The following is a 23,999-nucleotide window of genomic DNA, read 5'->3' on the forward strand; positions in this document are numbered from 1 at the left end:
AGGGGGTGAAGCTGGATCAAAGTGCTGTACCTGGAACCGCAGGTGAGGGGAGGCGTGAGCAAGAGCACATATACGCGCCTCTCCCGCTTGTCTCACGTGAGAGTCGGGCGGTCCGATCGCTCGGCGGCCTTTGAGCGGGCAGGAGCCGCACCGCTGGGGAATGCTCGCGGCAGGGTGAGGAATTCCGCCCCTTTCCGCCCCCCCTCTCCCCTCCCGTTCCCACAGCCCTGGGGGAAGCGCGTGGCCAGGGGACCGGGAGCTCCAGACTCCCTCTCGCCAGGTCTCCGAGAGAACGTCCCTCGCACTCCTCGCGGAAATGGCGGTCGTAGACCCGCGCCGGGTCCCGAGTCGGGACCACCAGCCGCGTCGCCACAGCCTCCCGGCGGGGGGCAAGTGGGCAGGCCGGCCGCGGGCCCCCGAAAGGGCCCCGAAGCGGGTCCCCGGGCGCCCGCCCCAGTCCCGGCGCAAGAAGCTCCAGGTGATGGTGTGCGTGCTGCTGGTGGAGCTCTGCGAGAGGTTCACCTTCTTCGGGATCGTCTGCAACATGATCCTCTTCTGCACCGTGAAGCTGGGCTACGACAACTACCAGGCGGCGACCGCTAACCTGGCGTTCGTGGGGGTGTGCACCCTCACCCCCGTGCTGGTGGGGTGGTTCGCCGAAACCTGCCTGGGGAGGACCAAGGTCCTGTGCCTCTGCATTCTGCTGCACTTCTTCGGTACGTACAGATGGTCCGCCAGGACTTCACCACCGACACGACGCCGGACATTGCTCTGAATCGGTGTATAGCGGACCAGTCACAGGTCTATAAGTGTACATGACGATTATCGAACACAATTCATATTTATCTGACTGGTCACAGGTCTCTAAGTGTACATGAGGATTATCTAACACAATCCATATTTATCTGGCGGGTAACAGGTCTCTAAGTGTATGTTGGGATTATCTAACACAATTCATATTTATCTGACTGGTCACAGGTCTCTAAGTGTACGTGGGGATTATCTAACACAATTCATATTTATCTGACCCGTAACAGGTCTCTAAGTGTACGTGGGGATTATCTAACACAATCCATATTTATCTGACCGGTTATCGAAGTGTACACGAGTATAAACGAGCAGAAGTAACATTTATCTGATTAATCACAAGTCTCTAAGTATACACAAGTATTATCAAACAGAAGTAACATTTATCTGATTAATCACAAGTCTCTAAGCATACATGAGTATTATCTAAGAACAGAAATATTCCATAGGCGGATGCTAGCAGTAATGCTGTTGTTGTTGTTGTTGTTGTTGTGGCTGTGGCTTTTCTCTGAATTGGCATTACACTGAGAGGTGGGTCGCCTCGGGGCGGCTCACTGCGGATATCGCTCTTCATTCTGAACTCCGCTTGACGAATTGAGAAAATTGGGACGAGCGCGCAGTAGTCTGAGGGTTGTTTGCGCGCGCGGGAGAAGGGCTGTTTCTGATTTTTTATCACCCTGCGTCGATGTGACAGGCCTCACGCTGGGGTTTTCGCCAGCAGCTTTTGGCCAAAAGTTCAGGGCCGTTCCAGGACTTTTGCTACTTTTCCAGAACAATCACATCTCACGTAGGCGCCTCCAATATCGAAAATGTCAACAATGAAACGGCACTGAAGAAAGAATACATCCTGTACAGTAAAATATGACAATATCCCCGCTAAAAAAAAAAAACTCATGCTAGGTTTTTGAAACAGCTGGTAGCTGGTTGACCAACTCCATACTCAACACGGTTTGACCAGCTCCATACTCAACACGGTTTGGTCAGCTCAAGCCGGTGTTTCGAAACCTCTCGTAGCTGGTAATTTCAAGCTGATCAGAGCTGGATTTTACGCCAGGGTTTCTAGTAAGACGTGATGGCTGAAGCGATTTCTCTGAAACGTTTTCGGACTGCCTTTCCGTCACCCTCGCGTTATTCAATGACGCGGCGAAGGGCGTCCATTGAGAAAACCCCTCCTCTCACCAGGCACAGCCTGCACCGTACGGAGGGCTTGTAGGTGTTAGAGGAAACCTGGAATGACTCGTGTGGCGCTCGGAGTGATTAGTCTCTCTCCCCTGCCCCTGTCGGGTCTGCGCAGAGTATAATAGGCCAGCTACCCACAGTGAAAGAGCTGCCGGGACTTGTCAATGCCGACAATCCAGAGAAAGAATTCCCTGCCGGCTCGAACCTGAATGATGTGGCTTATTAGCAGCAAATGAGGATATGAATGTACTCGCGAATATCCGCATGGATATTGAACTTTTTGAAAGGAGCCGGCTATTTGACGGAAAGCGGGTAAATTTGCTCGGCCCATCGGCGCCGGTTTCCTTCCCTTCCGGCTTCCCGACCTCGCCGCAGTCCGAAGCGAACGGCGTTTCAATAAACGCGACCGTCACGGCGGTTAACCGCCGGCGCCGTTTCATTTAGCAGCCGGCGGCACGTCAACGGCGGGTTTTTGTTCAACAGGTGTGCGGGTATTCGGCAATAAAAGTTGAACGAATACGGATTCGTGTAATGCGAATCTGTTTTAATATCAGGGACCTCTAGACCCTTTTTTTTGCAAAAATACGTTACAAATCGGCATACAAGATCATAGTTAATATTAACAGCGGTGACACGGTACAGTGGAAATAATGTCACGGTTGGTGGTCTTGGTGTATCTCCACGTGTCTCCACAGCAGGCACTCGAACGCGGGCCGAATGAAGATGCGTTGGTAAGTGGTTCGCGGGTGTTTCGCTGACACTTCCACAGAGTGCGAGAACAAGGGCCGACTCTCCGGAGACCGCTCCAGCGAGGCTTCCACCAGTCGCCAGCGGGGTCCTCGTCTCCTGAGAGCCCATTCTTAACCAAGCTCTTCCGCGCCGGGCCTCGTCTCCTTAGAGCCCTTTCTTAACCAAGCTCTTCCATGCGGGGCCTCGTCTCCTTAGAGCCCTTTCTTAACCAAGCTCTTCCACGCGGGGCCTCGTCTCCTTAGAGCCCTTTCTTAACCAAGCTCTTCCACGCCGGGCCTCGTCTCCTTAGAGCCCTTTCTTAACCAAGCTCTTCCGCGCCGGCCCTCGTCTCCTTAGAGCCCTTTCTTAACCAAGCTCTTCCACGCCGGGCCTCGTCTCCTTAGAGCCCTTTCTTCACCAAGCTCTTCCACGCGGGGTCCTCGTCTCCTTAGAGCCCTTTCTTAACCAAGCTCTTCACACGCCGGGCCTCGTCTCCTTAGAGCCCTTTCTTAACCAAGCTCTTCCACGCAGGTCCTCGTCTCCTTAGAGCCCTTTCTTAACCAAGCTCTTCACACGCCGGGCCTCGTCTCCTTAGAGCCCTTTCTTAACCAAGCTCTTCCACGCGGGGCCTCGTCTCCTTAGAGCCCTTTCTTAACCAAGCTCTTCCACGCGGGGCCTCGTCTCCTTAGAGCCCTTTCTTAACCAAGCTCTTCCACGCCGGGCCTCGTCTCCTTAGAGCCCTTTCTTAACCAAGCTCTTCCACGCCGGGCCTCGTCTCCTTAGAGCCCTTTCTTAACCAAGCTCTTCCACGCCGGGCCTCGTCTCCTTAGAGCCCTTTCTTAACCAAGCTCTTCCACGCCGGGCCTCGTCTCCTTAGAGCCCTTTCTTAACCAAGCGCTTCCACGCGGGGCCTCGTCTCCTTAGAGCCCTTTCTTAACCAAGCGCTTCCACGCGGGGCCTCGTCTCCTTAGAGCCCTTTCTTAACCAAGCTCTTCCACGCCGGGCCTCGTCTCCTTAGAGCCCTTTCTTCACCAAGCTCTTCCACGCCGGGCCTCGTCTCCTTAGAGCCCTTTCTTAACCAAGCTCTTCCGCGCCGGCCCTCGTCTCCTTAGAGCCCTTTCTTAACCAAGCGCTTCCACGCCGGGCCTCGTCTCCTTAGAGCCCTTTCTTAACCAAGCTCTTCCACGCCGGGCCTCGTCTCCTTAGAGCCCTTTCTTAACCAAGCTCTTCCACGCCGGGCCTCGTCTCCTTAGAGCCCTTTCTTAACCAAGCTCTTCCGCGCGGGTCCTCGTCTCCTTAGAGCCCTTTCTTAACCAAGCTCTTCCACGCCGGGCCTCGTCTCCTTAGAGCCCTTTCTTAACCAAGCTCTTCCACGCCGGGCCTCGTCTCCTTAGAGCCCTTTCTTAACCAAGCTCTTCCACGCGGGGCCTCGTCTCCTTAGAGCCCTTTCTTAACCAAGCTCTTCACACGCCGGGCCTCGTCTCCTTAGAGCCCTTTCTTAACCAAGCTCTTCCACGCCGGGCCTCGTCTCCTTAGAGCCCTTTCTTAACCAAGCTCTTCCACGCCGGGCCTCGTCTCCTTAGAGCCCTTTCTTAACCAAGCTCTTCCACGCCGGGCCTCGTCTCCTTAGAGCCCTTTCTTAACCAAGCTCTTCCACGCCGGGCCTCGTCTCCTTAGAGCCCTTTCTTAACCAAGCTCTTCACACGCCGGGCCTCGTCTCCTTAGAGCCCTTTCTTCACCAAGCTCTTCCACGCGGGGTCCTCGTCTCCTTAGAGCCCTTTCTTAACCAAGCTCTTCACACGCCGGGCCTCGTCTCCTTAGAGCCCTTTCTTAACCAAGCTCTTCCACGCGGGTCCTCGTCTCCTTAGAGCCCTTTCTTAACCAAGCTCTTCCACGCGGGTCCTCGTCTCCTTAGAGCCCTTTCTTAACCAAGCTCTTCACACGCCGGGCCTCGTCTCCTTAGAGCCCTTTCTTAACCAAGCTCTTCACACGCCGGCGAACGACACGCGCCGGGCCTCGTACACCCCGTTTAATGAAGGAATATAAATGGCCCTTTCAGGGAGATAATTACCCAGATAATTTCCACTGTAATGGGTACCCGTCAGTCACGTAGGCTGCTGTAATTATGAAGTTCTGAGCGAGTTTCTCACTGTTTTTTTTTTTTTTTGGGGGGGGTGGGGGTTCAAACTGAGGGGAAACAGGCGAGGAAAAGCAACCGAAACTTTCTTTCTGCGTGGGCTAACGGGCGGGAAAAGCATATTATTTACATCCCTCCTGTGATAATGGAGGTTATCGCGAAAGATCTAGGCAAAATGGTCGCCACTACCTGTGCTAGAACCACAACAGGACACAATTCTTTTGAAAATAAAACACATTCACAATAATTCGCTTCGGCTAATCAGCCAGCAAACCTTAAAATGGCGCCGACTGTTCACTTCCAAGAGGAGGAATGCGGAATGAGACTAATTAGCAGAGTAATTATGGGGGCGATGCTGTGTCTGCAGTCAACAGCACTGCAGACTACAGACAGCAAGAGAGTGGATGGGAGTGTTGAGAAACACTGAGCAGGTCCCAGGAGGGGCGAGGTCAATCCCTTTCATCGGCAGATCTGTGAAGGCGCGTGCGTCACGTCTTTGTTTTTCCAAAAAAAGGGTGTCGAAATTATCTCAGACTTGCCGCGACTTCACATAAGTTCCGACGGTAAAGCACTCCCGCGGATCAGGAGAAATCAAAGGGAAATTAAAAAAGACAATATCAGGGAAGGAATATTACCGCGGCAAGTGAAGAAGCGCTCCTTTAAGTTTCCTTTAAAGAGGAGACGTCTGGTAGTGTGTGTTTTTTTTTTTCCTCCCTTTTTTTTTTTTCTCGAACAGGAAGGAAGACTGAGACCTGTTATCCCCGACGTCATTCAACAAAGGCAGCTGAAGAGTTGCTTAAGTCAAACTTTGAAATCTCAGCGTGAGACAATGACAGAATTAGAGCAAGGCTCTCTGCCTCCATCTCTCCCGCTGGGAGCCCGGCGAGCTCAACTCGCAAAGTTTACTTTCCTCTTCATTTCAGATTACGCTCATTTGCATTAACCGGGTGAGCGCGGGCAGGGAGGAACAAGTGAGGTGTGAGAAGACAAGAGTGTCAGTTCTGAGGGGGTGGGGGGGGGGGTCTTTCCTGGGGAGGGACACTGCTCTGACCAACCCTGAGCTTAAGTCTGTAAGGGTCCCTAAAATGGCTGCAGGGGGGGGGGGGGGGGTGGTGGTATTATTGTTTGTTTTCGCTCTTGTTGACTGAGCGGGTGATTCGAAGGAACCCGGTCATTCCGACACCTGGGTTTTTCGAAGAAAGGTCGTAGGTCAAGGGGTCAGAGTTCAGGGTCGTGTCTGCGGTTCGAACCTTCCAGAGAGCTCGGGCCGACGGCGAGGCGCGAGTTCTCACAGCGCGCGGGACGAGAACGCCGACCTTTTCCCGCCTCCTCCGGGATTTCGGGCCGGGGGTTTCCGAACACACCGCGCCTGACCGGGCCGGGGTAAAAACAACCCGACGGCGGCGATTTAAGATGCTCCCGTCGAGGGCGCGGCCTCGTTCTCACCCGGAAAAAAGAGAAAGGGAGAGAGAAGGCTTGGCGCGCGGGAGGAAGCTCGATGCGGAATTGGAGCGGGGCGGTGTGAACGCCGGGAGAAGCCTTTTCACATGCTGCGAGTCTCACTCAGGCTCTGACCTCCATCTCGCCGTCCCGCCCGCCAACCGGATCAATCGGCGGGATTTGGCCACCAGCGCCGCCCGATTGATTAATCAAAGCCAACGTTCTTTTGATCAGCGGGGGGCCGGCCCCGTTAAGCGGCGAAGCCGCGGTAAAGGGTGATGTTTTATTTACCCGCGCCCGGGCCCGGCGCGGACGCACTTCAAACAAGCCCCCCGTGACAATCTGTCATACCCCCGATTGATAGAAGATCCGGAATATTCCCCCCGGATGGGCGCGCCGGCCCCCGGTTCGTTTAATCGTTTCCAGTTTGCTCTTTCTTCCTCGCGGGTTTCATGTTTTCTTCACGACTCGCTCGACGTTTTTTTGTTTTTTTCCGTTGGTTTGTCCTCATTTCCAGATGTGCCATCTTGCGCTCTCCGCCGGGGTGTAAATAATGCATCTTGGCTTTGTGTCGCGTTTTAGGGGTGCTCGGTGTTGTTTAAGCTCCGGAAACACACGGCTGTGTTTGTAACACCCCAAAATCCTTCAAGCTTTCAAAAAATACAATTATATTCATATATTCTTTTAATTGACCTGAATTGCTTTGAATGTGCTACTCTTGGAATAGAAATGGTTTAATCTAATGCTGAGATTGAAAGCAGGAAAGAAGGGGAAAAGAACTTATAATAACTGCATGTTTGCCAGATGATGAAAGAAACAATATCTTACAAATGGTTCATTATATCTCTGCGCTCTCGTGGGATGGAAATCTACATTTCCTGAAATCTGCACAATGTTCAGTGTGATTATTCGGCGGCCATTTTGTAACTGAAGCGTCAGTTTAACCCAATCAAAATGGCCGCCATACGGCAACGACTGCTGTTTGTGGGAAATCTACGGATATGGCTACATTTGCTGAAGAATGCAAACATCATTTTTTGCCAATGCCACGTCCAGGTCAACATACAGTACAGTAGAAACAGTGGCATTGTACAGATATTAAAAAACTACAAAACTACAAAAAACTACAAAACTACTCCGCAAGTCTCCAAGCGCCTATTGAGGGGTGTAACTACTACTACTATGCAACTGCACAATTACACGGCTACAGTGAGACACTACGACAATGTTACGTTACTATTCTACAACACAATTACACAATTACACCACGACACGATTCCAAGGCGCGAGAGCTCATGTGACAAGTGAGAGGTCATGTGACGAGAGGTCGTGCGACGTTCCCGCAGGCACCGCCATGCTGCCGGTGGTGGCGTTCACGTTCGAGGACTTCTACACGGACACGCACCACGTCACGCACACGCTGGCGCGGCGGGAGCGGCACGCGCTCTTCTACACGGGCCTGCTGGCGGCCGCGCTGGGCGCGGGGGGCATCCGCGCCATCCTCTGCCCGCTGGGGGCCTACAGCGTGCAGGGCTACGACCACCACCAGCTCTTCTCCTTCTTCAACTGGTGAGCCGCGCGCAGGCGCTTTTCATCCAAAGCCACTTGCAGTTGATTAGACTAAGCAGGGGCTGTATGGGGTGAAAGGCCTTGCTGAAGGGCTGTTGCGGCGGCCTGTAGCGCGGTGGTTGAGGTACGTGACCGGGACCCGCAAGGCCGGCGGTTCGATCCCCGGTGTAGCCGCGATAAGATCCGCACAGCCGTTGGGCCCTTGAGCGAGGCCCTCATCCCCGCATTGATCGAGGGGAGGATTGTTTCCTGCTTAGTCTAATCAACTGTAAGTCGCTTTGGATAAAAGCGTCAGCCAAGTGACATGTAATGTAATGTAACTGTGGGGTTAAAGGCCTAACTGCGGGGTTAGGCCTTGCTCAAGAACCGAATGGCTGGTCTTATTGTGCCGTGAACCACCTTCCTGGTTCCCAGTCAAGCACCTGAGCCACAAGGCTGCCCCAGAATAATAATAATAATAATAATAATAATAATAATCATACTACATCCCTCTACATCCCTCCATATGGACTTTAGTTCCATACATTAAACCTATATGCCCCTATAGCTGGGTTCCTCCTGAGATTTCTTCCCATCGTGGACTTTTTTTATCTCACCACTGTTTGAGGGTTTTTTCTTATGCTATAGGGGGCTTAGGGCTTTCAGCTGCCTGATGTTCAATTCACTCTGTAAAGTGTCTTTGTGACAGTCTTCTGTGAAAAGTGCTATACAAAATTAATTGAATTGAATTGAATTAATAATAATAATAATAATAATAATAATAATTTTATTTTCTGCCAGTGCACAAAGTGCTTGCTGCATTTGTGTTCTACATTTTAATTGCGACTGTGTCACTGCATTTTCGATGTTGTTGTGTGTGTCTAAAGGCAGTTAAAAAATATTGACATTCCATATTTCAGCCCTATCTCATATTGTGCATTTAATGAATGCCTAAAAGCACGAGAGCTTCAGACGCCAGCTTTCGTTGGTGAAAGAGATTGAGCCAGCCCTGGTGCGAGAGTGGGTTTATGAACAGGACAGCGATGGATTGTCTTTGTTCTTGTCTTGAGACTTTACTCATCTGTTAAGCTGACTTTGGATTTAAGACCTTTTCTTTGGCCACCGCTTGGTTCTGGAAGGTTCTACTGGTTGGTGAATCTGAACTCGACGGTGGTGTTTTTGGGGATCGCCTACATCCAGCAGTCTGTGGCCAAAAACCTGGGGCTCCTCATCCCCTTCACCTCAGCCGTGCTGGGAATGATCGCCATCCACATGGTGCGGCAAAACCTCACCTTTCGCCCCAAGAAAGGTAACCTTCACCTCCCCTCACCTGAGCAGTGTGTGACACCAAGCTCTCTGTCTCTACTGACATCTGTGTTACGAGTCCCTATTGCTGGGGTACCCACACACACACACACACACTCACTCTCTCTCACACACACACACACACTCACTCTCTCACACACACAGACACAGACACACACACTCACACACACACAGACACACACAGACTCTCTCTCACACACACACACACACACACACACACACACTCTCTCACACACACACACACACACACACACACACTCTCTCACACACACACACACACTCACACACACACACACTCACTCTCACACACTCTCACACACACACACACACACACACACACAGAGACACACACACACACACACACTCTCACAGTGATGTTGTATGACTCTGTGCAGGCGGGTCCCTGCTCACCACGCTAGGCGTGTTCCTGTCCTCGCTGAAGATGTGCTGCGTCAGGTACCGCTACCTGAGCGGGGATGTGGTCAGCTGGCTGGACCGCGCCAAGGAGAACAACGGGGGACGCTACAGCGAGGCGCACGTGGAGAACGTGAAGATCATGTCCCGTCTGTTCCCTCTGTACGGCCTGCAGCTGCTGTACCGCACCTGCATCGCCCAGGTGAGCCCGCCCGCGCCGCCTGGCTTATGCCCCGCCCACACAGGCCAAAGCCCCGCCCATACATGCTAAACCCCCGCCCACACATGCCAAAGCACCGCCCACACATGCCAAAGCACCGCCCACACATGCCAAAGCCCCGCCCATACATGCTAAAGCACTGCCCACACAGGCCAAAGCACCGCCCACACAGGCCAAAGCACCGCCCACACATGCCAAAGCCCCGCCCATACAGGCTAAAGCCCCGCCCACATAGGCTAAAGCACCGCCCATACAGGCTAAAGCACCGCCCATACAGGCTAAAGCCCTGCCCACACAGGCTAAAGCCCCACCAACACAGGCTAAAGAACCGCCCACACAGGCTAAAGCCCCACCAACACAGGCTAAAGAACCGCCCACACAGGCTAAAGAACCGCCCACACCGGCGAAGGACCCGCCCATACAGACTAAGGCCCCGCCCACACATGCTAAGGCCCCGCCCACACAGGCTGTCAAATCTGCCAAAACACTCAAGATGTGTGTCCCCGAGGGAAATGAGATACCAATGCAAAATCTAATAAGCAACTATTTTGTGATGGGAGAGTGAGCCTCCTTAAACCGCGAATGCCTCATATAATATCTTTGTTACATTTTTAAAATGTCCTCTTGCTTGCCAAACATCCTACATTTCTCCTTTTAAAAAAAAGAAAAAAAGTTGTCTGCCACTTTTGAAATTGCTTGTGTCCGCCGTTGTTCTAAAAAGGTGATTGATTGCGTCTCGACGAGCTCGTATTCGCCAAATAACTTTTGCTCCGACACTACTCCCCGCTCCTTTTTTTGGTTTTTGACGGCGCGGGCCAAACGAATTGGCGGAATCGACCGCCCCTTCCACAGACTCGGATGAAAGAGCGTTGAGCCTAATTTCAGGGGAGGCTTATTGAACCACACCCTGCAGCTACACAACACAATCCATTTTAACAAGCGCAAGGCAAAGGGCCCGCTTACGAATGCTACGAAAAGGGCTGTGGGCTAATCTGCCGCTAATCTGCTCTCCACTGCCCTGACAGAAGTCACTTTTTATTACCTTTCCTGCTTCCACTGCTTAAAAGTCACACACTTCTTCATGTTCCTTCAACATGACGGGGGTTCCACTCTTAACAACCCCCCCCACGGGGTTCGCACGAACCTTTCATTAGGATAAAACTCTCAGTAACTTCTGCCAGCCTTCATCCTCTCCATCCTCACCCCCTGAAGGAAATGAAGCTGGACTGGATGAACGGTTGTGTTGTGTTTGAACGGTTGTGTTGGATGAACGGTTGTGTTGTGTTTGAACAGTTGTGTTGCATTTAAACAGCTGTGTTGCGTTTAAACAGTTATGTTGTATGAACGGTTGTGTTGGATGAACGGTTGTGTTGCGTTTGAACGGTTGTGTTCTGTTTGAACCCCAGATCCCCTCCGGGTACTACCTCCAGGCCATGAACTCCAACCTCAACCTGAACGGGTTCCTGCTGCCCATCGGGGTGATGAACGTGATCAGCATCCTGCCCCTGCTTGTGCTGTCGCCCCTGCTCCAGTGCAGCGCTGTGAGCGCACTGTCTCTCCACAAGAGCCCGCTGTCCCCCAACACGCTCATAGGTGAGACCCGCACCCCGTTACTCAACGCTGTCCCCCAACACGCTCATAGGTGAGACCCGCACCCCGTTACTCAACGCTGTCCCCCAACACGCTCATAGGTGAGACCCGCACCCCGTTACTCAACGCTGTCCCCCAACACGCTCATAGGTGAGACCCGCACCCCGTTACTCAACGCTGTCCCCCAACACGCTCATAGGTGAGACCCACACCCCGTTACTCAACGCTGTCCCCCAACACGCTCATAGGTGAGACCCGCACCCCGTTACTCAACGCTGTCCCCCAACACGCTCATAGGTGAGACCCGCACCCCGTTACTCAACGCTGTCCCCCAACACGCTCATAGGTGAGACCCGCACCCCGTTACTCAACGCTGTCCCCCAACACGCTCATAGGTGAGACCCGCACCCCGTTACTCAACGCTGTCCCCCAACACGCTCATAGGTGAGACCCGCACCCCGTTACTCAACGCTGTCCCCCAACACGCTCATAGGTGAGACCTGCACCCCGTTACTCAACACTGTCTCTCCACACGAGCCCGCTGTTCCCCAACACGCTCATAGGTGAGACCTGCACCCCGTTACTCAACACTGTCTCTCCACACGAGCCCGCTGTCCCCCAACACGCTCATAGGTGAGACCCACACCCCGTTACTCAACGCTGTCCCCCAACACGCTCATAGGTGAGACCCACACCCCGTTACTCAACGCTGTCCCCCAACACGCTCATAGGTGAGACCCACACCCCGTTACTCAACGCTGTCCCCCAACACGCTCATAGGTGAGACCCGCACCCCGTTACTCAACGCTGTCCCCCAACACGCTCATAGGTAAGACCCACACCCCGTTACTCAACGCTGTCCCCCAACACGCTCATAGGTGAGACCCGCACCCCGTTACTCAACGCTGTCCCCCAACACGCTCATAGGTAAGACCCACACCCCGTTACTCAACGCTGTCACCCAACACGCTCATAGGTGAGACCCGCACCCCGTTACTCAACACTGTCCCCCAACACGCTCATAGGTGAGACCCGCACCCCGTTACTCAACGCTGTCTCTCCACACGAGCCCGCTGTCCCCCAACACGCTCATAGGTGAGACCCACACCCCGTTACTCAACGCTGTCCCCCAACACGCTCATAGGTGAGACCCGCACCCCGTTACTCAACGCTGTCCCCCAACACGCTCATAGGTAAGACCCACACCCCGTTACTCAACGCTGTCACCCAACACGCTCATAGGTGAGACCCGCACCCCGTTACTCAACGCTGTCCCCCAACACGCTCATAGGTGAGACCCACACCCCGTTACTCAACGCTGTCCCCCAACACGCTCATAGGTGAGACCCGCACCCCGTTACTCAACACTGTCTCCCAACACGCTCATAGGTGAGACTCACACCCCTTTACTGAACGCTGTCCCCCAACACGCTATAGGTGAGACCCACACCCCGTTACTCAACACTGTCTCCCAACACGCTCATAGGTGAGACCCACACCCCGTTACTCAACGCTGTCCCCCAACACGCTCATAGGTGAGACCCGCACCCCGTTACTCAACACTGTCTCTCCACACGAGCCCGCTGTCCCCCAACACGCTCATAGGTGAGACCCACACCCCGTTACTCAACACTGTCCCCCAACACGCTCATAGGTGAGACCCACACCCCGTTACTCAACGCTGTCCCCCAACACGCTCATAGGTGAGACCCGCACCCCGTTACTCAACGCTGTCCCCCAACACGCTCATAGGTGAGACCTGCACCCCGTTACTCAACACTGTCCCCCAACACGCTCATAGGTAAGACCCACACCCCGTTACTCAACGCTGTCCCCCAACACGCTCATAGGTAAGACCCACACCCCGTTACTCAACGCTGTCCCCCAACACGCTCATAGGTGAGACCCACACCCCGTTACTCAACGCTGTCCCCCAACACGCTCATAGGTGAGACCCGCACCCCGTTACTCAACGCTGTCCCCCAACACGCTCATAGGTAAGACCCACACCCCGTTACTCAACGCTGTCCCCCAACACGCTCATAGGTGAGACCCGCACCCCGTTACTCAACGCTGTCCCCCAACACGCTCATAGGTAAGACCCACACCCCGTTACTCAACGCTGTCCCCCAACACGCTCATAGGTAAGACCCACACCCCGTTACTCAACGCTGTCACCCAACACGCTCATAGGTGAGACCCGCACCCCGTTACTCAACGCTGTCTCTCCACACGAGCCCGCTGTCCCCCAACACGCTCATAGGTGAGACCCACACCCCGTTACTCAACGCTGTCCCCCAACACGCTCATAGGTGAGACCCGCACCCCGTTACTCAACGCTGTCCCCCAACACGCTCATAGGTAAGACCCACACCCCGTTACTCAACGCTGTCCCCCAACACGCTCATAGGTGAGACCCGCACCCCGTTACTCAACACTGTCCCCCAACACGCTCATAGGTGAGACCCGCACCCCGTTACTCAACGCTGTCTCTCCACATGAGCCCGCTGTCCCCCAACACGCTCATAGGTGAGACCCACACCCCGTTACTCAACGCTGTCCCCCAACACGCTCATAGGTGAGACCCACACCCCGTTACTCAACGCTGTCCCCCAACACGCTCATAGGTGAGACCCGCACCCCGTTACTCAACACTGTCTCCCAACACGCTCATAGGTGAGACTCACACCCCTTTACTGAACGCTGTCCCCCAACACGCTATAGGTGAGACCCACACCCCGTTACTCAACACTGTCTCCCAACACGCTCATAGGTGAGACCCACACCCCGTTACTCAACGCTGTCCCCCAACACGCTCATAGGTGAGACCCGCACCCCGTTACTCAACACTGTCTCTCCACACGAGCCCGCTGTCCCCCAACACGCTCATAGGTGAGACCCACACCCCGTTACTCAACACTGTCCCCCAACACGCTCATAGGTGAGACCCACACCCCGTTACTCAACGCTGTCCCCCAACACGCTCATAGGTGAGACCCGCACCCCGTTACTCAACGCTGTTCCCCAACACGCTCACAGGTGAGACCCACACCCCGTTACTCAACACTGTCCCCCAACACGCTCATAGGTAAGACCCACACCCCGTTACTCAACACTGTCTCTCCACACGAGCCCGCTGTCCCCCAACACGCTCATAGGTGAGACCCACACCCCGTTACTCAACACTGTCCCCCAACACGCTCATAGGTGAGACCCACACCCCGTTACTCAACGCTGTCCCCCAACACGCTCATAGGTGAGACCCGCACCCCGTTACTCAACACTGTCCCCCAACACGCTCATAGGTAAGACCCACACCCCGTTACTCAACGCTGTCCCCCAACACGCTCATAGGTAAGACCCAAACCCCGTTACTCAACGCTGTCCCCCAACACGCTCATAGGTAAGACCCACACCCCGTTACTCAACGCTGTCCCCCAACACGCTCATAGGTGAGACCCACACCCCGTTACTCAACGCTGTCCCCCAACACGCTCATAGGTGAGACCCACACCCCGTTACTCAACGCTGTCCCCCAACACGCTCATAGGTAAGACCCACACCCCGTTACTCAACGCTGTCCCCCAACACGCTCATAGGTAAGACCCACACCCCGTTACTCAACGCTGTCCCCCAACACGCGCATAGGTGAGACCCACACCCCGTTACTCAACGCTGTCCCCCAACACGCTCATAGGTGAGACCCACACCCCGTTACTCAACGCTGTCCCCCAACACGCTCATAGGTAAGACCCACACCCCGTTACTCAACGCTGTCCCCCAACACGCTCATAGGTAAGACCCACACCCCGTTACTCAACGCTGTCCCCCAACACGCTCATAGGTAAGACCCACACCCCGTTACTCAACGCTGTCCCCCAACACGCTCATAGGTGAGACCCACACCCCGTTACTCAACGCTGTCCCCCAACACGCTCATAGGTGAGACCCACACCCCGTTACTCAACGCTGTCCCCCAACACGCTCATAGGTAAGACCCACACCCCGTTACTCAACGCTGTCCCCCAACACGCTCATAGGTGAGACCCACACCCCTTTACTGAGCGTGTTGGGAGATGACGGATGCAGCCTAGGCCTTTGTAAAGAGCCTGCAGTTCCTGACTCCCCTCCCCGGCTACCCACAATCCCTTTCTCCACACGCTCGGCCAATGATATTGATGACTGGCGCCCACACAGGCCGCTATTACGGGACACGGTTCTCACTCCGTTCCATTACATTACATTACATTACATTACATTACATTAATGGCATTTGGCGGACACTCTTATCCAGAGCGACGTACAGTTGATTAGACTAAACAGGAGACAACCTGGAGCAATGCAGGGTTAAGGGCCTTGCTCAAGGGCCCAACGCCTGTGCGGATCTTATTGCGGCCACACCGGGATTAGAACCGCCGACCTCGCGCGTCCCAGTCCTTTACCTTAACCGCTACACCACGGGCCGCCCCGGTGTGTGTTCGCAGACGTGGCCGCCCTCGTTCGTCATCTTCAGGCGGGCGGCGGGAGCCGGAGCGCTGCGCGGGTGTGACGGCCGACGGGCCCCCGCCGTCTCTCGTCCAGGGAACATTCATCACCGCGCGCACGCCTTCTGTTTCACCCACAGGCCATCCGTCCCGCTGCTCATTTTTAAAACCGTCGGAGGGCGACTCCCGCAGCCCCGCCGAGCCCCCGCTCGTCCTCCGTCACTTTCTCGCCGAAAACGGATGTGTTCCGCGCGCCGAGCGGCTATAAAAAGGAACCAGAGGAACATTTTAAGAACTGACGCAGGACCCGGGTCGATCAACATACATCATGCCTTCGGACGCTGTACTGTAGTTATGGATGGGCCCACGGGACTGCAGGGAGCTGGCGTCGACAGAGAGGGGTCCCACAATACCGTCCCGCCCGGACGTCTACCCGAACGCAACCCCCCACAAACCTTTCCCCCCCCCGCAGATCTCCACACTGGGTGTGCAGAAGGCACACTGGAGCTCTCTTAAGCTATGGGGCTTTTCAGACAATAAAACCTTTGACAAATGTGGCTAAACCGGAGAGTTTGCTTTCTTCAAACGAAATGTCAAATCAATAGACAATTCCATATTTGCGTACTTAAAAGTATTGAGGTAATAACTTTAAAAGCAGGCTGGTGTTTTTGACATTAACCTGATACCTCCATGCTGTACTTTCTTACAGAGTTAGTATGATACTATAGTTAGTATAGTTTCTCACAGAGCGTGTTACCTGTGTGCTGTAGTTTCTCACAGAGCGTGTTACCTGTGTGTTGTAGTTTCTCACAGAGCGTGTTACCTGTGTGCTGTAGTTTCTCACAGAGCGTGTTACCTGTGTGCTGTAGTTTCTCACAGAGCGTGTTACCTGTGTGTTGTAATTTCTCACAGAGCGTGTTACCTGTGTGCTGTAGTTTCTCACAGAGCGTGTTACCTGTGTGTTGTAGTTTCTCACAGAGCGTGTTACCTGTGTGTTGTAATTTCTCACAGAGCGTGTTACCTGTGTGCTGTAGTTTCTCACAGAGCGTGTTACCTGTGTGTTGTAGTTTCTCACAGAGCGTGTTACCTGTGTGTTGTAGTTTCTCACAGAGCGTGTTACCTGTGTGTTGCAGTGGCGGGACACGCGTGTGCGGCTCTCTCGGTCTTGGCGGCTGGGCTGGCGGAGCTGCAGAGGAAGAGCTACCCGCTGGTGGAGCAGTCTCTGTCGGGCAAGGCCCTGCACGTCTCCTCCATGGGCTGCTTCCAGCTCACCCCCCAGTACATCCTGCTGGGCGTGGCCGAGGCGCTGGTCACCCCCGCATGTAAGAGCACCCCGACTCCCCCACATTCAGCCGTCCTGTAAGAGCGCACCCACATTCAGCTGTCCTGTAAGAGTACGCCCACATTCAGCCGTCCTGTAAGAGTGTGCCCCCAAATTCAGCTGTCCTGTAAGAGCGCACCCAAATTCAGCTGTCCTGCAAGAGTGTGCCCCCAAATTCAGCTGTCCTGTAAGAGCGCACCCAAATTCAGCCGTCCTGTAAGAGCGCGCCCAAATTCAGCCGTCCTGTAAGAGCGTGCCAAAATTCAGCCGTCCTGTAAGAGCGCGCCCAAATTCAGCCGTCCTGTAAGAGCGCACCCAAATTCAGCCGTGGAGATCTACCATCCTGTAGGTTGTCACTCCCAACCCTAACAAAGCACACCCCATTCAACAGCTAGACATCTCCTTGAGCTGCTAATTACTGCTTGTAGATACAGGTGTGCCAAATTAAGGTTCGATTGAAAACCTACAGGAGCGTAGATCTGGAACAGGGGTGGACAGCCCTGCTCTAGCTGTTGAGTGAGGTGCGCTTTTTTAGGGTTGGGAGTTCAAACCTACAGGACGGTAGATTTCCGGGAAAAGCGTTGAGCGGCTCTGCTGTAAGATCACCCCTTCACAGCGACTCTCAGGGCACTAGTAACCATGCTGCTCAGATCCATTATCAGGGATAATCTACATTCAGATTGAAGAGCTGTAATGGTAATCAGCGTGAGATCGCACCATGAAGCTCCCCTCCACCCAGGGCCAATCAGCCTAACTACCAAAATGCACAGCAATATTTGCATTTGAATTCATATTCAAACATAAAACAACCCGTTCTATTTTTGGGGCCCCGAAATGCTGATGCCAAGTTGGCATTTATACATGTATACTAAAGTACATACAGTACTGTGCAGAAGTCTTAGGCACCCGAGACTTTATTATATATATGCTTATTTTTTTGTGTTAGTATCAAAGGAGACATTTCAGATTTCCAAATATTCATTTATCAAAAGATTTCATTTTACAGAGACATTTTTGGATTTAATTTTAAAAAGTAACATATTACTGTAAGCAATTTACTATTTTTTACATAAAAACCTGATCAAGGCTGTCTGAGATCAGAAGCAAGGAGCCAACCAAAGTCTGCAGAAGAGACTGTGGAAAGTTCTCCAACATGCTTGGAACAACCTCCCTGCTGATTGTCTTATAGAACTGCAGGACAGCGTTGGCTATCTCAGAGAAGTGATGCAGTTTTAACACCGAAGGGGTCACAAAAAATATTGGTTTGATTCAGTTTTGAACTATTCAGCCAAATGTAATGTAAAATGTATAATACGTTCATTTAGTACCTTTCACTGAATTATTATTGAAAGAATCTCATCTGTACAGAGTGTTATACAGGTGCCTAAGACTTTTGCACAGTACTGTATAACGCCGTGCATATCGTGCACGCAAAAGTACATTTACATTTCTGCGTTTTATACCTCATCCTGTCGAATGCAGCTCAGTTGTATTTCGACACAAGCGTACTGAAACGCTTTCAAAATGGACGCCTCGTCAGAGTCCGTGTTGTGTTTAAGCGAACCGTACACGATCCGAGGCTTTGCGAATCCAAACAAGACGCACGGCACTCCGCTGTTAATCACCACTGCGCCTTATCCATCTTTCATACCTCACATCACAGACGTTTATTAATGGCTGTAATTATCAGTCTGTGTATAATTGGCCTGTCAGCCGTACAGGACTTCTCTAACGACTTTGTGAAGTCCAAAACGTGTGTGTGTGTGTGTGTGGTAGGTGTGAGAGAGAGTGTGTGTGTGTGTGTGTGTGTGCGTACGTGTGTGGTAGGTGTGTGAGAGTATGTGTGTGTGTGCACATTAAAAGTTACACAGGAAGAGCGATTTATTACTGTACCGGTCACTTTGGGGTCAAATAGAGATCAACGCTGCCTCTCCCATGGCTGTCCGAAACAGTCCCGTCAAAGCCTTCAGCTCAGTGCAACCTGTCACCAGATGGGTCATAGGTTTAAATCCTATTACAGCTGTGCTGTTGTAAGCCAGTCAAGACAGTTAAACTGGACCATTTCAATTTCATATAATTTGGCAAAAATATGTTTATTGTGCTCATGGGCACCTACTGTGTATTGTAACCTACACATTTTCTCTCAGTTTCTCCAAACATATGCAATTGGTTTATTTCAGTAATAAAGACAATGCCAGAACCTTGAAATGAAATAAAAGCTCAGGTCCTGAAAAACACACACACACACACACACACATGCTCACACACACACACACACATGCTCACACACACACACACACTCACACGCTCACACACACACACACACACACACACACACACTCACACGCTCACACACACACACACACACACACACGCTCACACGCATACCCACAGACACACAAACATACACAGACTCACGGCTCACACACACACACACAAACACGCACAAAACACACACAAAAAGTATAAAAGAAAAGCTTTACTATTAACAAGGGCTCTATGTGTGTGGCGTTATTTTCGCTCACAGTGAGAGACGGGGAGAGTGAGTCTCCCTCTCATTCCCATGGAGCCCAGTGCCTCCCTCTCCCTCCATCGCTCTCCCTCTCTCCCTCTCTCTCTGCCTCTCTCCCTCCCTCTCTCTCCCTGAAACACACAAACAGCCCTGTGGCCTGAGTGTGGGGCACGCCGGTGAAACAGACAAGTTCATCTCCTCCGCAGCCCGGGGGTGAGACTGGGCCGGGGAGAGGCCCATCGCCCTGGAGACCGTACTGACCCCCCCTCTCTGCCCCCCCCCCCCCCCTCTTCCGGCAGGTTCCCTCCTCGCGTTCCGACTGGCCCCCGGCAGCGTGCGAGGGGTCTCCCTCAACCTGCTCGCCCTCTCGTACGGGGGCGGCTGCTTCCTTGGGGCGCTCGTTATCCAGCTGGTCTACCTGCTCTCCGGAGGTACGCGCCGTTTGAACTCCACCCCCCCCTCCTCCATCCCTCCATCCCTCCTTCTCTCCTTCTCCCACTCACGCTCCTCATCACAGAGTGCCCTGGGACGCCCACAGCATCTACAAAGTGCGTCCTCTCTCTCTCCCTCTCTCTCTCTCCCTCTCTACCTTGGTGGACCAGGTCAACATTGGCCCTTTCTCAACGGACCTGAGGGGTTGGGTTGGGGGTGGGGATGCGTTATCTAAAATGTATGAGGGCTGTGGGCTCTGGCCACCGCAGGAAAGAACAAAAACACTGTTTCATGTGTGGTACCCCCCCCCATCTCCTGCAGCACACAGCAGAGCAGACAGGGGGGTCAGTTGAACAGCAGCACAGCAGAGCTAAGCAGAGCTAACAGAACACCTCACATCTCTCAGCTGGGCGGCTTATATGTGAGAGAGGGAGATGGAGTGTGTGTGTGAGTGTGTGTGTGTGTGAGTATCTATGTCTGTGTGTGTGTGTGTATCTATGTGTGTGTGTGTGTGTGTGTGTGTGTGTGTGTGTGTATCTATGTGTGTGTGTGTTTGTGTGTGTATCTATGTGTGTGAGTGTGTTCAGAGAGTTTGTGGCTTGGCAGTAAGGCCTGGAAGTGCTGTGTGAAAGTAAGAGTTGTTTCAGGGGAAAGACTCACCTGTCGGTCCCAGCACTGTTGTCCCCCACCCCACACACACACACACACACACACACACACACACACACACAACACAACAGACACACAGGCACATACACACACACATACTCTCACACACACACACACACACACACACCATACACTCAGAGAAATCAGTAATCTCAGCATCTACCATTTTACCTCCATTTTCTCGTCTTCCCACCTGATGCTGCCAAGCTCTTTCTAACACAGCGAGAGCAGTCGTGTAAAAACGACACAGAGTGATTCAATAAAAGATAAATCCACATACTTTCAGCTAACCTGGACCCTGCCCCACTCTCCCTTCCCCAGAAAAGAGTAATAATCGTAATCATAATAATAATTGCAGTGTTGCAATTTGTGGCTGCAGGCAACTTTTACCCAGACAGTTTGAGTGAAGGAAACTTGGAGCGGTTCTTCTTCCTGCTCGCGACACTGATGGCCGTCAACACGCTGGTGTTCTGGAGAATATCATACAGGTACAGGTCACGTCAACCCTAGTTCCTGTAGCTGTCCTGCAGGATTCATGGTTTTATCTGAGAGCTAACCGTTGTAGAATGTGCTAGAACGGACCATCCACAGCGAAAGGGTAATTACACTCTACACTCTTAAAGGTACAACAGGTAAGATTTTTGTGTTAAAACATCGTTACAAGACCATTGTAAGTCCCTTCCTACCGTTGAAAAGGGCTCACTGACGTGTTGACTCGCCCTCTGCCTGTGTTTATAGTCCTTAAATTCGGATTTCAAAATATGCAGTTGATGGGCCGGCACAATTGGTCCTAATTGCCACAGCCAATGGCGTTTCAACGTCAGCAAGTTCACAGAGAAGGGGGAGGGATAAACAGTGTTGTGGTTTGAGCGTGTTTGTTGCTGCTATTCCTCTCTTGATTGTTAGAAGTCCGAAAATTACCTATTGTACCTTTAATTGTTTAGCTGTAAACATGTTTGTATTCCTACTTTATAGTGAAACATTTTAATCCATGCCATCATTTCATTTATGAAAACATCATTTTGGTAAAACTTGTAGAAAAGTGTTCTGCTGCCCTCTAAAGTTTGAAAAATCATTTCTGTAGTCTGAGTACCCTTTTCGACGTACCCCGCTGTCGTATAATGTCAATAAAGATGCTGAGTCGGAAAATTGTTGACGGCCGCAAATTTGTCCGTTTTAACGGCTCGTTTTCAAAGTCGGAAAGCCAGCGGTTATCGATCAATACAACAGGGAACACTGCCTGCACCTGATTGGTTAGAGAATACTTTATGTTCATGAGATGGACACTTCTGCTCCACCCACCTCAGAACAATCGTTTTCTAAATTCTGTAGTCGGCGGAGTCAGTGGGCTGCAGTTACTCTGAACCAGACAGCACTACGTGATGTGCTGTAACAGGCTGTATTGTGCTGGAACAGACTCTAACAGGCAGTGTTGTGCTGGAACAGACTGTGTTGTGCTGGAACAGACTGTGTTGTGCTGGAACAGGCTGTAACAGGCTGTGTTGTGCTGGAACAGGCTGGAACAGGCTGTAACAGGCTGTGTTGTGCTGGAACAGACTGTGTTGTGCTGTAACAGGCTGTAACAGGCTGTGTTGTGCTGGAACAGACTGTGTTGTGCTGTAACAGGCTGTAACAGGCTGTGTTGTGCTGGAACAGGCTGTAACAGGCTGTGTTGTGCTGTAACAGGCTGTGTTGTGCTGTAACAGGCTGTAACAGGCTGTGTTGTGCTGGAACAGACTGTGTTGTGCTGTAACAGGCTGTGTTGTGCTGTAACAGGCTGTATTGTGCTGTAACAGGCTGTGTTGTGCTGGAACAGGCTGTGTTGTGCTGTAACAGGTTGTGTTGTGCTGGAACAGGCAGTGTTGTGCTGTAACAGGCTGTAATAGACTGTGTTGTGCTGGAACAGGCTGTGTTGTGCTGTAACAGGCTGTAATAGACTGTGTTGTGCTGGAACAGGCTGTAATAGACTGTGTTGTGCTGGAACAGGCTGTAACAGACTGTGTTGTGCTGTAACAGGCTGTAATAGACTGTGTTGTGCTGGAACAGGCTGTGTTGTGCTGGAACAGGTTGTGTTGTGCTGTGTTATGCTGTAACAGGCTGTGTTGTGCTGTGTTTTCTGCAGGTACAGTGATCTGAGTGTGGAGTTGGGGCAAGGTGGGAGGAGCCACCTAGCAGAGAAGCTGCTCCAGCACAAGAAGTGTCTGCGTTTCTACGACACCGTGGAGCGCTCCTACACGCTGGCCTCCATAGAGACCCTCCTGTGACCCCGCCCACGCCCGGTTACCATGGAGACCATCCTGTGAGCCTGCCCACACCCTGGTTTCCAGGGAGACCGTCCTGTGACCCCGCACACACCCTGGTTTCCAGGGAGATTGCTGTGTGACCCAACACACACCCTGGTTTCCAGGGAGACTGTTGTGTGACCCCACACACACCCTGGTTTCCAGGGAGACTGTTGTGTGACCCCACACATACCCTGGTTTCCAGGGAGACTGTTGTGTGACATCACCTGCGAAAGGAGCACTGTAACGCTGGCGTTACACACCCTAGCGACGGACATATTTATGTGAGCCGGGTACTATTTTTACACGCCTGTGTTTATACGTATTTATTAAGTATTGTATTGCAAAATGTGAAACCCTTTGCAGTGTCTGTAAATAGCTTTTGCACATTCTTATCATTATACAACAATAAAACGGACCGATAAAATCGCTAACTCTGACGTGCCAGTGGGTTGTATCATTCTTCTGGGAGTGAAGAGATGGAGAAAAATCATTGTAATCGTCAGCATCATCAGAAGTAGACTGGATTTAAATCCAGAAAACAAGAATGCGTCGACGGGATATTAACACTAAATAAAACCGTCAAGAGGAATGGCACGAGACGCTCACGACAGCGTCGTGGGAAGTCTCCCCGCCGTAAAACGTTTCTCAAAACCAACCAACGCCAACCCGGCGCCGTTGAGCGAAGCGGCAGGAGGAGCAGACGCGAGCCGGGAGGGAGAGGCCCCCCGAGGACGCGGTCGAAGGTAAATGGTCGGCATTTATATAGCGCCTTTATCCAAAGCGCTGTACAATTGATGCTTCTCATTCACCCGTTCATACACACACTCACACACCAACGGCGATTGGCTGCCATGTGAGGCACCGACCAGCTCGTCAGGAGCGTTTGGGGGTTAGGTGTCTTGCTCA

At 52.5% G+C, this 23,999-nt stretch overlaps 1 protein-coding gene across 1 annotated transcript; it reads left to right on the plus strand.

Annotated features, from left to right (window-relative positions):
• The first annotated feature begins 316 nt into the window (after nucleotides 1–316).
• Nucleotides 317–23,085, plus strand: slc15a5 (solute carrier family 15 member 5). The gene is made up of 9 exons (XM_061229841.1): nucleotides 317–716; nucleotides 7,639–7,861; nucleotides 8,980–9,149; nucleotides 9,562–9,782; nucleotides 11,207–11,393; nucleotides 17,008–17,196; nucleotides 20,007–20,138; nucleotides 21,188–21,296; nucleotides 22,931–23,085. Exons 1-9 carry the CDS (start codon nucleotides 317–319, stop codon nucleotides 23,070–23,072), a joined length of 1,773 nt encoding a protein of 590 aa, XP_061085825.1. The 3' UTR covers nucleotides 23,073–23,085.
• The last annotated feature ends 914 nt before the right edge of the window (nucleotides 23,086–23,999 follow it).

The sequence above is a fragment of the Conger conger genome, chromosome 19 (assembly GCF_963514075.1).
Source record: "Conger conger chromosome 19, fConCon1.1, whole genome shotgun sequence".
Lineage (NCBI taxonomy): Eukaryota > Metazoa > Chordata > Actinopteri > Anguilliformes > Congridae > Conger > Conger conger.

Excerpts from the sequence above, each read along its gene's own strand:
- slc15a5 (XM_061229841.1), top strand. The coding sequence starts at position 317 with ATGGCGGTCGTAGACCCGCGCCGGGTCCCGAGTCGGGACCACCAGCCG. Across the intron at positions 11,394-17,007 it reads GTCCCCCAACACGCTCATAG|TGGCGGGACACGCGTGTGCG; the intron begins GTGAGACCCGCA and ends TGTGTGTTGCAG. Across the intron at positions 17,197-20,006 it reads GGCGCTGGTCACCCCCGCAT|GTTCCCTCCTCGCGTTCCGA; the intron begins GTAAGAGCACCC and ends CTCTTCCGGCAG.